At 41.3% G+C, this 13687-nt stretch overlaps 1 protein-coding gene across 1 annotated transcript in view; it reads left to right on the plus strand.

Annotated features, from left to right (window-relative positions):
- Window positions 1–13687, plus strand: part of MYBPC3 (myosin binding protein C3) — a 69139-nt gene that overhangs the window by 5661 nt on the left and 49791 nt on the right. The window contains exons 2-6 of the mRNA XM_053386797.1: window positions 6514–6780; window positions 7956–8087; window positions 9980–10066; window positions 10186–10334; window positions 10915–11032. Coding sequence (XP_053242772.1) covers window positions 6514–6780; window positions 7956–8087; window positions 9980–10066; window positions 10186–10334; window positions 10915–11032 — 753 coding nt within the window. The remainder of the gene's footprint in view (window positions 1–6513; window positions 6781–7955; window positions 8088–9979; window positions 10067–10185; window positions 10335–10914; window positions 11033–13687) is intronic.

Consider the following 13687-nt stretch of genomic DNA (forward strand, 5'->3'; position numbering starts at 1 on the left):
GTATTTATGGCCCCGGAGCTAATCAGAGGGGGGCCAAGGGGGCATTTGATGCAGGGTTGCAAGCTCAAAGGGGGAGCCTGAAATTAAGCCATGTGTTAATTTGTTGGCTTTTAAGAAGTTCTCGAACTAGTTTTTATGCTCATTGGATGAAATTGTGACAATGCAAATTTAAGCAACCAAGAGATGTGATTTGGTAAAATACACAATTTTCTGGTTAATTGATCCATATTCTGTCATATCCTTAACATTGACTGTGACGTTGCATGAAATCAATTTTTTTCTCAATAATTACCGTAGTATGTTTGCACAGCTAAGGCTAGAGTATCAACTGCACAATAATTGGAAGTTATCTAAACATTTGATTTAAGATAGTAGCAGTCCAGGGGTTCGGGGACAGCATGGCATAACTGCCATGGAAGAACTGGAGACATCTGAGAGGACACAAATTCTCAGTGTCCTTCTGGCTGGAAGCTGTACTAGTTTACCAGAGTACAACACGAAAGCTTTATGGAGAAGGCACTTGACTAATCATTTGGCAGCAACATGTTGACATGGCTATACTTCAGGAAGAACTATTAAGAATTACCTTAAATGGAATGGGACTGGATATTACAGGATGATTAAGAGAAAGAGATATTAGATATCCAAGTTCAGGGAAGGAGACTATTTTTATTTGTTTGTAAAGCTGAGTCATTTCTACAGAATAGCTGAAGTGATGTATGAGGAGAACAATGTGAGATAACATCATGATGATAGAAAAACATAATGTGTGAATCTTACCTGTGAGTTGCAGTGTGTTTCAACTCTACAGCAGCTTGATTTTTTTAAAAAAATAGTATATAAATAGAAAATCTCCCTCTTGTGAACAGCCCTGCAGCACAGCAGGGAGTTCCTGACTGCAGCTGAAAAGATGCCATTTAAAAGTTGGAACTTTTACAGGCTGCATTGTTGTCAAGCAGTTAACATATTTACAAAAGCTTTTGAGGCTAATAGGATGAGTGATGATGACTGGGCTTCAACAGAAATATTTCCCTAAATCTTTTTAAACCCAATGCTATGGGGAAAGGAGCCAAATAGTAGATGTTTGTGCTTCCTGGTAATCTTCCAAAATGGCTTGACTCCCAATTGTGCTAAAGAGACTTCGAAAAAGCTCCCTGGTGCATAGCAGCACAGTACCAATCACCACATATGTTTTGATCTCCCTGTGTCCCTGCACCTCCTTTTTCTGTGTTTTAGCATCTGTGATATGTGTAAATTTCTGCATATCATAGGAATTTAATGAGTATTAAAAGAGCTACTTAATATCCATTGGAAGGGGATTTTAAATATTAATACCCATAGTGCGAACACAATGGTTCAAGTTGTCTGGTGCTTTCACTCAGCTGCACAAATAGAGTTCTGCCTTCTGGGGACTTGTTTTGTATGAGTCTTCCCAGATGTTTAAACAGCAAGAGCACAGGGTGGTGCTCTTGAGAGAGAGGCACAAATACAATGAGAGGCGCAAATACAAGATGGGTGACACCTGGCTTGAGAGCACTACATGTGAAAAGGATCTAGGAGTCTTGGTTGACCACAAACTAGACATGAGCCAACAGTGTGACGCGGCAGCTAAAAAAGCCAATGCAATTCTGGGCTGCATCAATAGGAGTATAGCATCTAGATCAAGGGAAGTAATAGTGCCACTGTATTCTGCTCTGGTCAGACCTCACCTGGAGTACTGTGTCCAGTTCTGGGCACCACAGTTCAAGAAGGACACTGACAAACTGGAATGTGTCCAGAGGAGGGCAACCAAAATGGTCAAAGGCCTGGAAACGATGCCTTATGAGGAACGGCTAAGGGAGCTGGGCATGTTTAGCCTGGAGAAGAGGAGGTTAAGGGGTGATATGATAGCCATGTTCAAATATATAAAAGGATGTCACATAGAGGAGGGAGAAAGGTTGTTTTCTGCTGCTCCAGAGAAGTGGACACGGAGCAATGGATCCAAACTACAAGAAAGAAGATTCCACCTAAACATTAGGAAGAACTTCCTGACAGTAAGAGCTGTTCGACAGTGGAATTTGCTGCCAAGGAGTGTGGTGGAGTCTCCTTCTTTGGAGGTCTTTAAGCAGAGGCTTGACAACCATATGTCAGGAGTGCTCTGATGGTGTTTTCTGCTTGGCAGGGGGTTGGACTCGATGGCCCTTGTGGTCTCTTCCAACTCTATGATTCTATGATTCTATGGACTGACAGATGCTGCTAGACTGCAGCTCCAGCACTTTGTCATGCTTGCCTGTGGGGCAAATGGGAATTGGAGTCCAATAACACTTGTATAACCCCTTCATGGATCACTGCCTTGCCGTGGCAAAGGGGCTTGAATAACTCAGAGAAGCTATGAACTATGCCGAGCAGGGCACCCAAGATGAACAGGTCATAGTGGAGAGTTTTGACCAAATGTGATCCACTTGGAGGAGGAACCGGCAAGCCACTCCAGTATCCCTGCCAAGAAAACTCCATGGACAAAGACAACAGGCATTTAAAAGTTATGACGCTGGAAGATGAGCCCCTCAGGTCGAAAGGCGTCCACCATGCTACTGGGGAAGAGCGGAAGACAAGTACAAGTAGATCCAGAGCTGATGAAGCAACTGGGCCAAAGCCGAAAGGACGTTCAGTTGCGGATATGCCTGGAAGCGAAAGGAAAGTCCAATGCTGTAAAGAAAAATATTGCATAGGAACCTGGAATGTAAGAACCATGAACCTGGGTAAGTTGGATGTGGTCAAAAATGAGATGGCAAGAATAAATATTGATATTCTGGGCATCAGTGAACTAAAATTGATGGGAATGGGCGAATTCAGTTCGGATGACTATCATATCTACTACTGTGGGCAAGAAACCCGTAAAAGAAATGGAGTGGCCCTCATAGTCAACAAAAGAGTGGTGAAAGCTGTACTGGGATGCAATCTCAAAAATGATAGAATGATCTCAATACGAATCCAAGGCAGACCTTGGATGGAGGGCACAAGGAGAAGGGGACGACAGAGGACGAGATGGTTGGATAGTGTTCTCAAAGCTACCAGCATGAGTTTGACCAAACTGCGGGAGGCAGTGGAAGACAGAAGTGCCTGGCGTGCTCTGGTCCATGGGGTCACGAAGAGTCAGACACGACTAAACGACTAAACAACAATAACAACAACACTTGTAAGTTCACAGGTTTCCTACCTTGGCTTAGCAAGACACTGATTTTGACTACAAGGTCAAATGAATGGTTGTGTTATCTATCATAGTGCTAGGACTTCCATATGTCCAGAATTTCCCTGGCATATCCGGAATACTGCAGCTGCAAGCAGTGTCTGGGTAGCAATCGGCAAAAAGTCCAGGAAGATCTGGATGTATGGCAGTCTGTGTCAGCAGTGTCATTTTTGCCAATTTTCCTAAAAAACGCCCAATTTCTTTGTGATTTTGCAATAAAAGCTCAACAATTTTGGCCAAAACTAAATAAAGCTCAACAACTTTTCTGTCCAGATTTTCACTTTTTGAAATATGGCAGCAGACAGTGACCCAGGAACAGCCCTGCCATTAGAGAGAAGTTGGCAGCTGCTCCAATGCAGTGTACCTTGTCCTCATTTCATATTTTGCTATATCCTGTCCCCAGAGTGATGGCATTGCTGTGGAAAAGCAACCACACTCGTTATCCCTATTTCAGAGATGTGCCCTATAGTTTCATTTAGTTTACAGCATTCAGTAAACTAGAAACAGAAAAGACTCCCTGGAAAAGACCCTGATGTTGGGAAAGATTGAGGGCACAAGAAGAAGGGGACGACAGAGGACAAGATGGTTAGACAGCATTCTCAAAGCTACAAACATGAGTCTGACCAAACTGCGGGAGGCAGTGGAAGATAGGAGTGCCTGGCGTGCTCTGGTCCATGGGGTCACGAAGAGTCGGACACGACTAAACGACTAAACAACAACAACATTTATTTAAAACATTATCTCTTTCATAGCCAAATTATTATGGAAAATATAAACCAATTCTCTCAGTAGGGCTTTGCCAGGAATTAATAGAGCTGCTCAAGCAAAAAATAAACAGGATTTGTGGAAGCTGGAAACAGTTTAGTGTAGGACTTCCGGGTTAGCGCCATCGGCTAATGGCGGATTCCCTCTGAGCTCCGGAGGGAATCGGCTTCGCAGGATCGGGTCTTGCCGCTGCGGCGACGCGGGGACCCTCAAAAATCACAGGCGGTGAAGCCTGTGAACCTGGTGACTCGGCGGGCACCATTTGCCCCCCCCGACCTGCGAAGGAGCCCTTTTAAAGGCTTCGGAACGGGGGATGGGGTGAGTGGCGCGGTGCTGAGAGTCAACTGCTTCTCCTGCGAAGTGAAGCCACATTGCCATGGTCGGAGAGCGCTGACTTCTTCTTGTGAACAATTGGATTCTAAAAGTAACAACCCGTGAGTATTACGGAAATTGGAATTGTAAAGAAATTTTTTTTAAGAATTAGGCACGATCGGGGAAGGTGTAAAAAGGAAGTCTGCCTCCCCGTCTTGTAAACAAGTTAAAGCAAAGACCTGCTAACTAAGGTCGAGAGAACCTCTTTTTTCCTTCTTTGGTAAAAGATTTTAATTTCACGGTTTGGCAGTATAAGAAATCTTGCTGGAGGATAAAGAGCTAATTTTTGGGAGATGAAGTGCCACCCTCCCGGACCCGGGAGTGTTCCGCGAGAGAGCCTGTTGATGAGGTACTAAAGAGTTTGACAGCTGTCAAATTAGCTGTCAAGACGGAAAAAGAGAACTTTGTTTCTGTTGCTTCTGCTGGTTATATCTGTTACAATTTTGTTACAATTTGTTGAAAACAAGGAAGAACTGATACAAACTAACTGGATTTTTGGATTTGAACTGGAATGAATATTAAGAAACCAAAATCCCTCTAGAGGGGTTTTTGGGACACTACAAGAATGGCTGGAGGAGGGAAAATTCAGGCTGAATTGGACAGAGTCTTTGTTCTCTTGGGAAAGTTACAAGGCCAAATTGATGTTTTGGCTACAAATGTTACAACTCTGGACTCAACTGTAAACAATATTATAGAATCTGATAAGGATTTGAACCAGGAAGTTTATTCAACTGAACAAAAAGAGAAACTTGACAACTTTGAGAATTTGGAGAAGGAGACATATGCTGTCCCTGAAGAAAAGGAAGGAGGAGCTGTAATTCTGCAGATGATGAAGGAGGACTTGAGGCCTGACATGATGGTAATGAAGGAAAATAAGAACTTGATGTGGAAAATCTGGCCTGAATTGGAGATTGAAAAAAGGAGAGATCTCCTTATGTGGAGATCTGAAGACCTAAGGATTACAAACTTGCTTAAGGTGGAGGTTGGAGCCTTGGGGACATTTGGACTTGAAAGGAGTAAGAAACAAGATTTGGGCTCCACTTTTAAGCATGGAGGATTGGTTGGAAGAAACATGGATCCCGTAGGGCCAGAGCTTCTCCAAGATTTGGTGTTCAATTTTAAGGACTATCAAAAAAACCGGCAGAGAGGAACTGAGAGAGAATTAAGAGCCTCGGATGTGAAATCTCCAGGCTAATCCTAGATTAAGACTGATGGACATTTGTTGGGGACTGAAACTGGGAAAGGGGGGGTGGGGTTTGGGAATCCAAAGGGTACATAATTATAATGTGTTCTGTTTTTATTTTGTTTTTGTAATGTGTATGAAAATTGGGAAACTCGTGGAAGGGAATTTGGGTCGACTTTAGAAAGAATGTTTTAAGAATGTGTATTGATGTATAAGTATTGATGTTTAAGTTTGGATAAGATAAAATTGGTTTTTTTGAAAAAATGAACTAAATTAAATGAAAATAAGGTTAGCAAAAATAAATTGAGGAAATGGATGAAAGAAAAAAAGTAAAATAATAATATGTTAAATTAAGTATAGAAATAGGTTAAAAATTATGGATAAGGATTTGCTGAATTAACAATTTGAACTGGAATACAAGAAAGGGAGGTATGAGGAGGTCAGGGAAGTATGTTATTGAAAAATAGGTATTGTGAACTTTATGTGTTTTTAATCTTTTTTGCTTTTTCCTTTTTGATTCTTTTTTATTGTATTAAATTTGAAAATCTTAATAAATATTTTTTTTTTAAAAAAAGGAAACAGTTTAGTGTGAAATAGTGATTTAAACAAATACAAGTTGTGAATGAGGAATTCTACACAAAAATGGGATAGGGTGTTGGCAAGCATATGTCAAAATGATGTTAGCAATTCAGAATTTCTGTATTGTGCTTTTATGAGCAATAAATTTAAAATTGTCAACATTTCTAACTAGACTAAATGAGATGAAATTCCCACCATATAAAAAAAATCTTAAAAACGCAACAGTCCCCCAAAGGAAGATGTTTCATGCTCAAGGTATTCTTCTGATTACTCACAGATTAGTCTTATTCTTTTTGTTATCCAATACAAAGAGGGGGTGGGGAGGGCAGATCTGCATGCATTTGTCAGCCTTGCTGCGGAAAATAAACCTTTTTTATGTCCTCTTTAGCTTCTGCATTCATCAAGAAGCCAAAGACAACAGATGTCGTCGCAGGAGGTGTTGCTGTTTTTGAAGCAGAGACAGAGAAGACAGGTATCAAGGTGAAGTGGCAGCGAAATGGAATAGAAATCGCTGCAAGTGACAAGTATGTCATCAAGTCAGAGGGGAACAAACACTCACTGACCATCAATAGTGTCGGAAAAGAGGATGATGTGACATATGCTGTCATTGCCGGAAGTTCGAAGGTCAAATTTGAACTCAAAGTCAAAGAACCAGGTAAATGGGGTTGAAGATGGTTCGTGGATGCACACAGCCTCATTAGAGACATTATGATGGAGTGGTTATTTCATCAGGCCTTTCTCAAAAGCGTTTAAGACATAAATTATTGAGCTAATGGTTCTCTCCTCACTGGGAAACTACTTTCTTGCTAACTGGGTATAATTTGCAAATAAGGCCATTAGTCCAAATGGGATAAATTATAATGCATGGTACCAGGGTTGTGGTTTTGTCTTGGACGTAAACTCAACAGTCAAGCATTGTTTTATGGCCCTGACAATATGTGAATGACCCAGCACTCCACAGCAATCTACCCTCTCATATTGGTCTCTCTGCAGTCAAGGGCATGATTGAGACATCAATTTTAAGGGTGAAAGGCATTTCAGTTTTCCCTGAGAAGGAACAAGCAAGAATGCTGCCCCAGTTCACTTGCAGTTTTATGCAGCTAAATCATTCTGGACAACAACCCTACAGAGAACAGGTTTGAGAAAACAATTGTACGATACACTCTTGTCTGGGTGTCTTGACAGAAACAAGGCAGCTAATCTTCTTTTCATTTTCATCTTTTCTCTCATTACGGTATATTCCTTCAAAGATATTAAGCCCTCTTCAGAAACTGAGTTGCCTGTGTGGCCAGGGCTTAACTGTTCTAAAAAGAGTCTACTTTGTTCATTGCAAAGTTCATGTAAGAGCAGGAAAGAAAACCCACAAATAATAATAATCTTGTGCTCTACAGCCACCCTTCCCCCACTTTTAGCATCAAGTGTTTTAGCTGCTCTAATATTTCCAAGTTACTAACTTATATCATTAAAGCCTTCTTAAAATAAAATTTCAAACCCTAAAAAGCAAAAATGTAAGACCAGTTCTATTGACAGATGCATAAATGATGCAATTTTGCATCATTTGCTCAAATTTTGCAACATCTGAGCATGCATTCTGCTCAAAAAGTATGAATTTATTCATTGCTTATTTGGATCCTATTGTGCACATACCGTAGGATAATGCATGTAACATGAGACACCATTTAAAATAATACACTATACTTTGATGAAAAGCGCCAGGTTTTCAGCATGTCCCTTATTCATTCTTATTGTGAAACTGAAATAAAACATTTTTATATATAGGAAATAACATGGGGCTTTTAATTACTTTTCTTTGATTCCCTTCCTTTCTAGAAAAGGTAGAAGAGACCCCTCCTCCTCCTGAACCTGCTCCTCAACCAGCTGTTTCAGATGCACCTAAAGGAGCAGATACTTCTCAGCCAACTATCTCAAATGAACCTACAGGTGATAGCAAGAGTTCAGAAGGTAAACAGGGTGTGATGGTAGTAGTCTCCCTCTAGTTGGAATAATGGAATAATGAAAATAATAAAATAATAGGCTCAATGGGAAAAGTAGGAACAGTTAAAAATAGTAACTAGCAAGAGAAGAACAATAATGAACTTGTGAGCTACATCCAGGGCTATTTTTTTGGAAAAAGAGGTGCTGGAACTCACCACGAACACCTCCCTTGTTCTCTTAGAGTGGCGCCCACCTGAGAGGTGTCAGAACTGAGTTCCAGTGAGTTCCTGCTGGGGAAAAAGCCCTGGCTATATTAAATGTACAAATGGGCACCAGTTCATATATTACTTCGTACATGTGTTGAATAAATGTGTCTTTGTAACAAAGGGAAAAACAAAGACACTTGCAGCACCATATATGTATTACATAATGCAGGCCTGTGCATACACTTCAACTGTCCCTATTTACTGGTCCAAATACATTGTAAATCACACACTGTTTTCCTTCTACAGGTAGGGGCATAGGAAGCCATCTTCTACAAATATAAGAAGGCATTTTCTGTTCTGCCCTGGATTTGCTGCATGCAACTCTGTTTCCATTCCAAAGCCATATAATGGGTCTATCAAACTCATTTGACTAGCAACAGCTAGAGTTTCAGACAGGAGTCTTTCCCAGGCCTGCCTGAAGATGCCAGGGATTGACCCCAGAGCCTTTCAGTTGCAAATAGGGATGATGGAGAATCAGTCCAGCAAATACGATCAGTATTTGCTGTTGCTTTCAGTCCTCAAACAATATGTAATCTACTTGCATTGTGTTTTCTTTACATTGAAATGAATGGAGTGCAATAATGTAACAATGACATAATGTATGTTACATAATTTTGTCACAACGGACAGCAAGAAATATAACATAGATTTTGGTAGAAGATGAACTCCAGTGGAATGGAAATACAGTTGCATGCAGCAAATCCATGACAGAACAGAAAATGCCTTCTTATATCACTAATTGCAAAGCATGTGCTCTGGCACTGAGCTGTCACCCTACTCTAACCTGTCAAAACGTTATCGGTACGCACAAATGTGCACTCAAGTTGTCATCTGTGGAATTTTGGCCCCCTTCCCATAGAATTAAAGGCTGTCAGTGCATTGTAGGAAAGGGGACCATTTTGACAAGTCAACATCTCGAGCACAGCTTGACCAATTGTGTTGTTGCACCCCAATCTCTGAACAGTTTGTGATTCCAGGGGTTCCAGGCAGGGACGCAAACTTGCCCCCCACATTTTGGGGGGCGCATTATGTGACATCACATGACACAGCGCATGCTGTCATGTGATTCATCCCACCCAGTGGGACATGCTGCGGGGAGGAGGAGCCGGCGCAGGGCTCTGCGCTCTGCCTCCTCACCACGGCATGTGCCAGGGGGTGGGACATGTGGAGGGCAGGATTTGTTGAAATAGATTAGAAATAGGCTTGCGAAGTGAGAGTTAATGGAGCAGCTCAAAGGGATAGCTCTAAACGTAGAAACATATACTGTGGACAGCTTGGAAGTAGCATGAAATATCCACACTATAATCTGGAACACATGATACAATGTAGTGGGCTGGTCCTAAAGACCGTGTATCTCAGATATCAAAGGCCAGGGTCATTCATTCAGGGTCATGAGCCAGTGTGGTGTAGTGGTTAAGAGCGGTAGTCTCGTAATCTGGGGAACCGGGTTCGCGTCTCCGCTCCTCCACATGCAGCTGCTGGGTGACCTTGGGCCAGTCACACTTCTTTGAAGCCTCTCAGCCCCACTCACCTCACAGAGTGTTTGTTGTGGGGGAGGAAGGGAAAGGAGAATGTTAGCCGCTTTGAGACTCCTTAAAGGGAGTGAAAGGTGGGATATCAAATCCAAACTCTTCTTCTTCATTTGCTTTCCAGTTCTTCCTACAGAAGCCCAGCAAGAGGCACCTGTGGATCCTATTGGTGTCTTTGTGACTCGGCCACAAGATGGAGAAGTGACTGTTGGTAAGTGCATAACCTAGAGCTGGGATGGGTGGAAATGATGCTTCTGCTGGCTGGCTGGCTCTCTCTCCAGTTGTTACACCTCAGATCACACATTCACCTTAATATATTTCCTTCTCAAGGTGGGAACATTACATTCACTGCCAAAGTGGCAGGCGAAAGCCTCCTGAAGAAGCCTTCTGTGAAATGGTTCAAGGGCAAGTGGATGGACCTGGGAAGCAAAGTGGGGAAACACCTCCAGCTTCATGAGAATTATGACCGAAATAACAAGGTACAACTCACAGACTGACCCTTCCCTCTTTTTATTTTTAGCATACTTTTTTTGCTGTTTCAAGGCTAAAGAGAATCTTTCCTCTGCTGTAGAAATGCCAGGAGTTGCATACACTAGCTAACCTACATTCCTCTTGTGTCACAAAGTTTATTAAAAGCTACGCTTTCTATTGGACAAAAACTGTGCAGAGTTAAACCGTGAAACTTGCTCACAGGAGACAGTGATAGCCGTCAACTTGGATGGCTTTAAAAGAAGATTAGATACACTGCCAATCTATATGTTGCAATCATGGAAGTTTGGTGACTGGAAGGTTTGGAAAAGAAGATGCAAAAGCATTTTCAGTTTGGAGATGTGAGGAGGAAAGAGTGAATGTGTAGGTATTTTATAGATGAGAATGAAGAATCCTTGTTGGGCTTCTCAAAGACACAATAGGAAGTCAGTGCTCTTGGCAGGCAGGCAGACACACATGGAATCGTGGAATTACAGAGTTGTCATCTAGTCAACCCCCTGCAATGCAGGAGATCTGAATGCAAAATGTCTTGTGTGAAATGGTCCATTTATTTCTTTTTCTTCTTTTAAGATTTATGTCTTTGAAATGCAAATCATTGAAGCAAAAATGGCTTACGCAGGAGCATACAGATGTGAAGCAGCTACAAAGGACAAGTTTGATAGCTGTAATTTTAGCCTCGTTGTCAATGGTAAGATGACTTTTCATAACGGCAGAGGTGCCTTGCATTGCTGGAGTAGCTATCCCTACTTTCTTCATGGTGGTAATATTTCTGAGATAAGCACTGATTAGAAAAGCTACATAAACTGGGAAGGGGGATCACTGAGGCTACTTGGTAAAAAAGTAAGAATGAGATTTCTGGGTGGGCGAGCGAAAAATGGTACAATTAACTGTAGTTAAAGATCTCCCCCACTTGTCATTTGAGTTGCCAGACATCCCCTGTTGTGGAGATATTTAATATTCAAAGGGTAGCCTTTATTTTAAGGGATACATTTAAGAGCTTCCAAGATCTTTCATACTAGGGATGGTGAATCAGTCTTATTCTGTTCCATTTCACTTTTGAATCCATCAACTTATACGTCTGTTCCATCCTGTTTCCACATTGATCTGTAAAATTGCACATTTTTTTTCATGTAAATACATATTTCTGAACACTTAAAAAAGAAAGAAAATATGCATTTTAAAACAAAACAGATAAATGTTTCCTATCTTTGCAACAGATTTTAAGGAACATAATGACAACTTCATTGTGGATTCAGTTAAGAGAACTATTAAGTATTTGAATATTAACTAGGCTAACCCTTGACACGGTTTCTGGCTGGACTGTCTCTTCTGGAGTCTAATTTAACAAACCTATCTGAAAAATCAAAGTCATATCTTGTTTGTGGTTGTGGTTTTTTAATCTTGGCAATCTTAAAACAAGCAAATTGTTTTTAAAACAAACAATCTTAAAAAATGGAAATTGACTGCAAGCAAATTGAATGGAGATGAATTCTGTATCTCCATCTAGTCCTGGTCAGTTAAGTCAGCAAAAGTAAAAAAATATATATGTCAGAATATAAACCCTGGCTCTATTTAGGTTCAGTTTTAAAGGAGGAAGTGCAAAGAAGGGAAAATGAATTTTACCGCACATAGTGCTTCCCCACACAAGATTTGAAAGAGTAAGTAGGACTGTGCTGGAAGCCCAATTCTCTGACTCCCCTCAAATACAGGAACTTGCAGTATTTTTAGATGACTAGTTTGACCAACAATTTTACTCTAAAGGCATCGTGCAGTTACCGCTTTTAACGCATCTCAGTTGCAAAAGTTTCTGTCACTGATTAAAAGGCAAATGAAATGTGTGCACTGTTGTTTCAGCACCTTAGTACAAAACCAGAACAATGAGAGCTAGGCTGTGGTCTATTTACCTATTGTGGGGGGAAATAAAGGCGCTGATGAGAGGGCCATGCATACAGGAAGAATCACATTTAAACAGATCAAATAGGACAAAAAAAAATCACCCCTGGTGTGTTTATCATTAGATATGTTTAAAGCATTTGACTATGTGAAACCAAAGTGTCAGGGAACTGCCATCGGAACTAGAGGAGGAGGCGAGACTCCACAGCGATGCTGGAGAGGGGCCAAGCAGGGAGAGAGGCAGGTCTCCTGTTGGGGAAGAAAATCAGCGCAACACCAGGGATAGAGGGGGGCCAATGGGGGAAGCAGAGAGCAGGCTCCGGGACTCTTCACTGGACACCAGCGCGGAGAGCACAGGTCCTCCGCTACCCACGCCCTCCCTGCGCAGAAGACTTCCGCGCAGGGAGAGTAGGAGGAGACTGGGCATCAAACAACTTTTATGTTGGAAAAGGTTTAAGAAACGCCCACTGGCGGATTCTGCCAGCGACTGAACAGCCATGGAGTGGATGGCTGTCCAGCGAGAAATGGTTTAACCAGCCAACCTAGCCCAGAGCGGCGGCAACTTACGCACAAGCAACCCCTAAAGCCATTACACAAAGTATTTAATTGGATTGGTTTAAAAAAAGGATTTGGCCCTAAATGTGTCAGAATATTGGAAAATATTTATGGTATTACATCGGTTCAAATATCATGGGCTTTTGGCAAAATAGCAAACAACAACAACAAAATAACTAATACTATCTTTGTATACATCTATTATAGATGTTCAATTTTGCTCTCAGCACAATTTGAGAAGATGGTGGGAACTGAATTGGGGCTTAGAAATTGAAGAAGAGGCGTGGAACAGACTGTGGACAAAAGTGCCATACCAAACCATATTGGCAACCCCCAGAGAAAGAGTTCTTCAAATTGTGTATGGCTGGAATTTAACACCTAGGTTTCTAGCCTATATAAAACCAAACAGTTCCCCAATGCGTTGGAGAGGATGTCCTACTATTGGGGAATATCAACACATGTGGTAGGAGTGTCCAAAAATTGAAAAAAATCAGGAAAAATGTATTTACAGAAATAAATTTGATTATGGGCAGACAGTCCCCATGACCCTAGGACTGGCTCAACTTGTCATGATATGTTGCAAATTAAAAACAAGGAACTTATAATATATCTGTTAACCACTACAAGAACAATTATTAACCATGGACATATGGTATATTGAAAATTGGCAAACAACATTATTAGAAGAAGTTGCAAGAGACCAAAAGAAACATGACAATTTTATGCAGTCTCCTATTATACAAATAACCAGGCATATGGTAGAATGGTATCCATAGTTTGCAGCACAGTCTGGCATGCATGAAATACTATATAAAACCAAACAGTTCTCCCATCAGTTGGTCGCCAATCTAAGCAATACACGTTATTACACATCATTTCATATCTGTAACAATTT

Source organism: Podarcis raffonei, chromosome 1 (genome assembly GCF_027172205.1).
Source record: "Podarcis raffonei isolate rPodRaf1 chromosome 1, rPodRaf1.pri, whole genome shotgun sequence".
Taxonomy (NCBI): domain Eukaryota; kingdom Metazoa; phylum Chordata; class Lepidosauria; order Squamata; family Lacertidae; genus Podarcis; species Podarcis raffonei.